Genomic DNA, 8,766 nt, shown 5'->3' with positions numbered 1-8,766 from the left:
TTGCTATTTACATTGCTAACAACATCACTATTCATGTCACTAATATTGATGCTAAGAGTTTATATCAACAAGAGTAGTAAGATGCATAGTGATGCCACAATTATATTGTCATTCTGATTGTTATACCCCATATTTGTTGTAGTGCTAAGCAAACAAGGAACCATCCTATTCTACTAATAGAGCTTTCTTGAACCAAGAGACTAATATAGTATGTTGATCGTGCTTCGCACAAAAAAAAACTAATAGATTGGCATTCCAATCATTGGTTAGTTGAAAGAGGCATAAAAATTACTCTCCCTGCAATGAACTTTTCTAAGGTATTGCTTGATTTTTTGGGCTTAGTTGAAAACATTCCCTTGGAGAAAAGTGTAACTCATCCACTCCACCATAAAAGGATGAAGGTTGACTCATAACATAATGCATTACATGTACTTGTTTCAACCTCATAACTTTCAAGCTACAAAAGCTAGTGTTTTTAAGATGTACTCAAAGAAGGCATAGACAGTAGAAGAGAAAGCATGAAGAAGAATGTTATTAGACAAACTTATTGGTGGAAACTATCAGGAAACACACTTGTTCATGTTAGTACTTGATTGTTTTACCTTCTAAAATTTTTAATATGTATTGTTGATTCCTGCTAATAGAATGTTGGCAATGGAAGGGCTAACACTATCCTTAACTAAGGTAGGGCTACATAGTTGAACAAAAGTCTACATTAATTCACATTAAAATCACACTTTACCTTCCTAAATTATCAATATGTCCTATATGATATCTAAATGTCATTAGGTCATAATATAATCTTGGCAATGAGAGGGGTGTTCACACAATCCTAGACCAAGGTAGGGTTCTTAGTGAAGGAAAAGTCTATGTTCCCTTATTATGCTCACAATATACATAGAGAAGTGAGGTTCAGTGTCAAGTGAATTGCAAAAGTTAAAAGAAATATTCTAACCTTTTTAGGAGGAGTTTTCAAAATCGAATAAGATGACTCCACTTGATTTATAAATGGTTGTTGAAATGTCATTCCAAACCTTTTAGACAATGAATTTCTAATTTGACGTTTTCGTATTGGATCTCAAGAATGTTCTTTATCTTAAATATCGGTACCAACATCAAAGTCATTTTTCCCATGAGTCATAGTGGACTGTGAGGGTAGTGTCACACCAAAGAGTCTTGACTAGACCTTCGAGGTCGAGGTAAGGTGGCCATATTTTGAGTAAGTAAGGAGGGGAACGAGCATGTCACGCCATGCTCACTTTACTTGTAGAACTCCTACAAAGCCTAGTCTGCTGAGCTAAGCATGACACAACCCTTAATATTGAGCACTGTTCCCTTCGAATGCATGCATCATCATATATATTTTCCTACATACAAATGTACGATGCAGATTTAGTTTGTTTCCATGGGGGCAGGGCTGACATGCAGCCTGCAGGCCCCTTTGAGTCGCCATGCCGGCCGCCTTCGATCTCGCGTTCTTATAACGCTTGCAAATGTACTATTAGTCTATTGGGTTCTCTCTCTCGCTCTTTCTCTCTCAGAGAAGTACTAATTTATTAGAGTATGTGAAATTATAGAGCTCATCATTGAGCCGGGACCCAGGTTGACCTTCGCAACACATAACCCAATCAACAAATCAGCTCCCGTGTTCGTACCTGAAACTATCTGACATCTGATGAAAAACTTGCATGAACTCTAAAGCAAGGCGCAAAGCACACAGTTGGCAATAGCATATGGAAGTGGCCTATAGCTGTCGCAAGTTCGCAACTTTTATATAGATCGAGCATACTCTTATATGCGGAAAGTCAAGTATTAAGATGCGATGGCATAAAAGCTAATCTCTTGCAGTCCGGAGCTCAATCATAGTAATGAATGCAAATATTTGAAGGCGTATATTAACAGGCACGTTGCATAAACTAATCGTGCGGCTAGAGATGTCTATTAAACTAATTGCCGTCAGCAGCAAGGCAGAGTACTCGAGAGACTCTGAGAGAGAGAGAGAGAGTCTGCGTTACCTAGCTAGCTGTAGAGAAGACGTGCACAACAGTCTTTGATATCTATCTATCTATCGTTGTATCTATATTCTAGCGTTGGAGACTGACTTCTGAATTGTACCGTAGCTTATAGCTAGAAACCAGTTACAATAGACACACAGAGAAACAGCATCATCCGGCTTCATTCGGAGTTTGGAATTCAAAAATATTCAATGAGTTCCTTTCCCCATCACGTCCTCCCTGACGGCCTAACAAACAAACAATCAGTACCACTGAATGGACTACTGCACTATTTTTCTCCTCAAGTTATATAAAACTGATAACAATGCCTGCGTGTATTAAAAAATATAGCGTGTGCCTCCTCAAGTTATATAAAACTGATAACAATGCCTGCGTGTATTAAAAAATATAGCGTGTGATCAGGAGACTGTTAGCAGTATAGGTACCACTGTATACAACAGTGTGGCCTAAACCCAGATATCGACATCTGTCTGGTGCACATGAGACTGTGCCCATGACTATTATTTTCGCATGAGTCGGCGCTGATGATCACATACAGTATAACACACTCCCTTTTTTACCGCAGCCCGTGCTGCTTCTCCTTCTCCTTCTTCTAAGTTCTTACTTCCTTTTTAATCCTGAGGTCATCTTGTCGTCTGGCAGAGGCATTGTTTGTACAGATTGCAGCAGGCTAACTGGCTAACTCCTCCTCGCCTGAAACATCCACAATTTGTACGACTCTCTCTCTCTCTCTCTCTCTCTCTCTCTCTCTCTCTCGTGTATCCACGGACCACTACGCCGATTGCTCCCGTACGCCTTCCCTTTACAGATCTAAATATCCACATCCTTATTAACACCAGATCTCCCCGCCCATTATCGACTTCTCATATATGTTGTTATTGCAGCAGGCCTTCCACACTATATGTGTCAGTCCGCTTTGCGATAGTAAATAAACAGCTACATAGTTAAGCCCAATATCTATAGCTCAGCTCACACTGTCACACACTAAAGCTCATCTGTGATTAACGCTTGCTACTGAATCACACTTCACAAACGGCTTGAGCTTGATTCTTTTCTCAATAAAAAGAAAAAGAAAAGAAAATTATCCTATGTCTTACACACATCTGATTCTTTGTACTTGTCCTATGTCAAATAGTCGCTCCTACAATATCTTATAATAGCCCCTCTCATATGATCTTCGCAAGACCCGTATCCTCATATCCTCACACTGGGTGCATCATATGATCTTATAATAGCCCCTCTCATATGATCTTCGCAAGACACATCCTCATATCCTCACACTGGGTGCATCATATTGGCATTACCATACGTGCCTGGTTGGCTGGCTTCTGAAGATAGCTGCAGCTACATGAACACATGTATAATATAGTTTGTGTTATAAATCACAGCATGACTGCGAGGCTGGAGTTTAAGTCTGGATGCTGGACACGCAGGATTCAGTATGACTGCAGTCATGTGGGCTGCAACTACTTGCCACTATTCGTCGCACTACTAATCACGCTATTAGTCTCCTGCACAAATACGCATTTTGCAGAGTGCAACTCTGATGATATCCGGCATGAGCATGTCATGTACAGCTCCTCAGGTACAAATAAATCCGAATTGTCTGTTTGTAGGAATGCTTAATACAGTGTTTAACTGAGACCTGAATATATTCCTGTCCCGTTTTTATGGAAGATCAGCAAGTTTAGGACTTAGGCTTCATGCCGATGCTGAATTATTGTTGCTCTCCATACATTACTGAAAGCAAATCAATTTGGCTGGTACTCAATACTATTGCAACTTGGACGACTCATAAATGAAATATACTGTGTTTCTCTTAGGAAGGAGTACTGATCCAGCTAGACGTTGGACGTCAGCTCACATAAACAAGATGCCTGAAGAGCTGCAGCCGAAAACCAAGGTAACGTGTCGCAAATTTCAAGCGAAAGAACAGGACGCAAAGCTAAATGAATTGCCTGGTTTCTTAGTCTTGATACGTTGATCTGTGACTGCAGCCGGACATGGACAAATCGTCTCATGATACCAGTAGTTCTGCAGCTGCTGTACCTGGATCGAGAGGCGAAATAATCTACAGGCACTCAATATTATTGCATGAAGTACCTTCAGGCCCTAATCCCATCAGCAACTCACAGCCTGGGACTAAACGATAATTGCGTAGTCACTTCAGTTGATCAGATCATTGTAAATTATGATTTTTTGAGGATGAGACGGAGACTTCATCTCTACGAGAGTGTTACAGCTGTCGATCACACATCCTAATTAGTATGGCGTTACGCTATTAGGGTAGATATTTCGACCGGGGCTTTTAAATGACCGAGTAAGGTCTCGAGCACGATTGGCGCTGTTTGAGACCAGTTTTTCTCCATTAATTAACCTTATCGTAGCTGTAGGTGTAGATTCTAATGTACTACAGAATCAATGCTATACACATAGCCGTAGATAAATTACGGTTTCTATTGTTATGAGACTGATGAAATAAAATTTTTACTCCAGTTCCAATGATCATGGGTTAGTGGAAAAGTGAATATTAGTAGTGTATTTATCAACTATCATGTTTTATAGATAGATGGGTAGCTGCAGGTATCGGCAATCAACAGGCCCGCATGTAGGTATGTTATGTTTGTTCAATCGGTTTTCCTATTGTCTCAAGACAAGTACGGTGGTGATGGAGATTAGTCATTGTGTTATACATAGTACCTGCGCCGAATGGTGAAGTTGACTATCAAGAGTATCTATATATTAGATTAAACAATATGTATATACTAGACTAAACAAGGTGATTAATCACAAGGGCCCACGAAAACATGGTGTTTTAAGAAGGGCGAGTCATAGAAACCTTACCAGAGAAAACTAAGAAATAAGAAAGCAATTGAATGAATAATAATGTTTAATTTGTCATATGTTGTACAAGTGGTCTCGTGCAAAGAGAAGGTTTGGTGATGAAAAAAGGGAAATTTTTGTTAATCCTAGATACCTCATTTCAAGCATTCCATCTATGCTAACCTGGACTATAGGCCACTATTTCATTATGTCACCATTCTTTGAATAGGAGTTACTGGTAACTTTTCAAGATTAAGAGGGTTAAAAATGCCTAGGCAAGGATTAGTCCCCAAAAGCCCTTTTTTTGCCAATTCTATGAGGAGTTGATGTGACATCTACTAACACAACAAATCAACAACAATTGAACTAGTAGTGACACATCACCCCCTTGTTGATTGCCTATAAGACACAAGCAAAGAACTCAACAAGTTGTCTTAGACTTCTTTTAGAGATCATCGATGACACATAAAGAGAATCTATCCAAGACATTCCTATCTTAGAAATCATATTCACTTTTTGCTTAGGCTACAAAATGGAGATACAACTATATCATCCTCACGCATTTTTAAAAAGCTCACATAGGAGTTGATTAGCCATTGCTTGAGAGGGCCATGGTTTTCTAAGCTTTTCAATGATAATACTAATCTTATATGAATATAGTAAAAATTGATGATGGTTAGCTATGGAATGAGTTTTGGATAGAGCTTAGCTCGTAAAGATTGCTTGAGCATTCCAATTTTCATTCATAGAGAAATGCCACTCTTAAGCCATGTGCATGTACAACTAGCGACTTCTAATTAGGATAATGCAAGATGTTAGTAGAACTTGAAAGACCATTTCTTAAAACTTGGGACATCCTCCCAGTTTAGTTCTAAAAGGGGGCTATTACAAATCCTTTAGACCTCATATTAATAAACCATTCTATTATTGGAAATGTCTACATGGATAGATAGATTCATAATTCACCTTCTCTCAAAATTTTGAACAACTTTCTATGACCAAGCTAAGGAATATTCTCTACTATGATTCATAAGGTGTAGCAACACCATTTTGCATCACATAAAATACGTGAAATGGTATTGCTACATCCGTTGCTTCTATAGGTCACTTATTGACATTATTTAAGATGCATCACATCTATGTTAGTGGGCATCACTCTATTTATCATATCTCGTAAGTGGTGTTAGTGTTTTTTAAAAATAAAGAATACCAAAATTGTCGTACCCTCTTAGACTATCAGTGTGTGTCTATCTTAGAATCTTTCATCTTGTTATGATGTATATAGTGTTATTGTATATAGTACCTTGGTCTTGATTTGATCTATATAATCTTATCTCACATATTCAGTCGACGCACTCTTGGGATTCTACGTTTCATCTCTCTTGCTCTCTCTCTCTCTCTACACTCTAGGCTCTCATGTTCCTTGTGCAATTGAACATGGTATCAGAACCTCATGCATTGCTCACGTGTAGAAAATATGCACATTGGAAACATATACATTTGACTACCTTCAAGTCACTAGCTATGTGCCATTTGACCTTGTAATTTCCAAATCCCCCGACAAATAGCTCTTCTCCTGCTTGTTGGCCCTTAATGGAAAACCCAATATAATATATCAAAATCCTTTGTGTCTACTTCAAAAGCTCCTAAGTACCAAATATTGTGATCAAATTGAACACTAAATGGCATTGAATCACTACAATGGCTTGATGAAAATGCTCTATTCATCAATGTAATAGAGACTCTTTCTAATTTTTTACACTTTACAATCTCACTTTCATCAAGTTAAATAAAAAAATGGCTAAAATTCATTATGCATCTGTTAAAGACAAACCATAGAATTTGATGATCAAATGTTGTAGGGTAGATACATCATGAAGAATATTGTTATATTCATTTTTAGAAACCTCTTTCTTCTTGCTCTTGAAGCTCGCCTTAATATGGAAAGGCTCACTTGAAACTTCCATCACTTTACCATTAACCACTGTTTTGATAGTCTTCACCATAGATGGCCTTAGAAGGAAACAATTACGTAGCTGACCATGTTTCATCTTTGATTTCCTTAGCTAGAAAAATTATGCATATGCATCTTCACTAATGTTGATAGTATCTAAAGCCTTCTCACCAGCTCAGAATCCAAAGAATGATGCTTGACAAAAGAATCCAACCATTATCTCTTTACTTTTTTTATATGTCTTCTTCATAACAACATCCTTTGGGACTGTTCAGGGAAAAATATGATAATAAAATTGAGATGCCTTTGAAGCATCTCTCTTACTTGCATTTTGTTGAAAAGAGACCTTAGCAATATCAACATCATAACTTAGATAATATTATAAGCAAAGTTATACTAAACATTTCTTAAGTAAAAATGTATACCTTGCTATGTGAATTTGAAAAAGAAGAAAAATGAGAAAGTAACTAGCCAAGAGAAGAAGAAACCAAAAAGATCATGAGAATGGAGAGAGGTAATTAAATGTGAAAAATATATAAATTAAATAATCACTTTTACTTCTATCAAGAGGAGGTAAGATCTTCATTAAGTCAATCATTATCATCTATTTTGGCAGCCTACATTTCTAGCTTTGATGTAAGCCATGTGAATATTATGATAATGACTTTTTAATAATTTTAAATATATTTATTTATTAAAATATAGAATTTTTAATATCATAAAATTATTTTTATTTTTAGAATATTTTATCTCTCTACGATCTTGTACAATGTATTTTTTAGAGGTCAAATCTTCCCTATGATCAATTAACATTAGAGAGGAGGTGTCTTCTCCATGTCTCTAGATGGATATTTCAATATATGTATCATATCTCAATAAAATAGATTTATATGTGTATCATATCTCAATTTTAAAAAAAAGTGTATACATGTTCAATTCTAGTCAAGATTAGGAAAGTGATGATTCTCTCTCCTGATGTGTAGTCGAGCATATGCATCTTATCTCAATAGTTAAATTATATATGCAAATATTTATATATTTTTTTAAAATTTAATATTTGAAAGGTAGAGCTCTAGTGAAAGTACACAAGCAAAAGCAAGAGCTATGGCGAATAAAGCAAGAGAGCAAGAGAGAAAGACATTGTATGTGGAAACTTCAATAGTCACAATGTATGACTAATGACCTTTGCTTATTCAATAGACACTAAAAAAATAAATAACAATGCGATAATGATGGATACCCCCCACTTGCAATGTACATGTGTATTATCACAGTGTGTGAAATAAATATAGGGCAGTATAGACACATGCGCTATCATGTCGCTACGCGCACACCGTGTAAAAAAAATCTAGAGTGTGGCTTTCTTATTGATTTAGAGAGCCAATGCCATTTTAGACATTAGTGTTAGTGTCCATGGTTCAAAAATATTAGATTTCAGTCAATTTTTTATATTTTAGATATTATCTCTTATAAAAATCCATAAAAATGTAGACAACTTCTAGATTAGGATAACATGTAAAAGAAAGCATATAGCGTTCAACCAATTTGAGACGATTTTATGTAAAAAGAGAGATTGACGAAATCGTGTGATGCGCGATCGTTGTTTTCAAGCAGTGAACATCATTCTGAAGTGGGAGATGAAGGAGTGATCTGGCAGAATTCTGACCAGGTGTCTTAGTATTTTACCCCCCCTTTTGAAGCCAATGGAAGCATCAGATTGGCGATCTCTGCAGCATAGAGGAAGGTATTATTTTATATGTTTTTGTGTATTAGAGTTTTATCATCCCATAATGCCGGAATAAACTAACAAGCTTCATCTCTGTTAGTATTCTTCTACATTTTCTAATTCTTTTTGGGAGTATTCTTCTACGTCTTCAATTTCTTTGAACCCCTTCTCTTCTGTCTACTCCTCTCCCTAAATCTACCTTCACCCTGTTGTCTCTTACCCCCATGGTGGACTCTCAATACCAAATG

General features: G+C 36.8%; 1 protein-coding gene across 3 annotated transcripts; it reads left to right on the top strand.

The window, feature by feature from the left end:
- The first annotated feature begins 2,612 nt into the window (after positions 1-2,612).
- LOC148010290 (uncharacterized) lies at positions 2,613-4,485 on the top strand. Of its 3 annotated transcripts, none has more exons than XM_087673180.1 (4): positions 2,613-2,726; positions 3,449-3,600; positions 3,839-3,918; positions 4,013-4,485. In XM_087673180.1, the coding sequence occupies exons 2-4, from the start codon at positions 3,585-3,587 to the stop codon at positions 4,166-4,168; spliced, it is 252 nt and encodes an 83-aa protein (XP_087529306.1). In that variant the 5' UTR covers positions 2,613-2,726; positions 3,449-3,584; the 3' UTR covers positions 4,169-4,485. The 3 variants fall into 3 exon arrangements, with proteins under 3 accessions (XP_087529306.1, XP_087529305.1, XP_087529304.1); XM_087673179.1 differs by having other exon boundaries at positions 2,664-2,726; positions 3,404-3,600; XM_087673178.1 differs by lacking the exon at positions 2,613-2,726 and having other exon boundaries at positions 2,739-3,600.
- The last annotated feature ends 4,281 nt before the right edge of the window (positions 4,486-8,766 follow it).

Source organism: Lygodium microphyllum, chromosome 30, assembly GCF_053477565.2.
Source record: "Lygodium microphyllum isolate KBCC chromosome 30, Lygodium_microphyllum_v1.1.10, whole genome shotgun sequence".
In the NCBI taxonomy this organism is placed as follows: domain Eukaryota; kingdom Viridiplantae; phylum Streptophyta; class Polypodiopsida; order Schizaeales; family Lygodiaceae; genus Lygodium; species Lygodium microphyllum.
This window is presented reverse-complemented; position numbering and strand designations above follow the sequence as displayed.

Excerpts from the sequence above, each read along its gene's own strand:
- LOC148010290 (XM_087673178.1), top strand. The coding sequence starts at position 3,372 with ATGTATAATATAGTTTGTGTTATAAATCACAGCATGACTGCGAGGCTG. Across the intron at positions 3,601-3,838 it reads TGTCATGTACAGCTCCTCAG|GAAGGAGTACTGATCCAGCT; the intron begins GTACAAATAAAT and ends TGTTTCTCTTAG. Across the intron at positions 3,919-4,012 it reads AGCTGCAGCCGAAAACCAAG|CCGGACATGGACAAATCGTC; the intron begins GTAACGTGTCGC and ends CTGTGACTGCAG.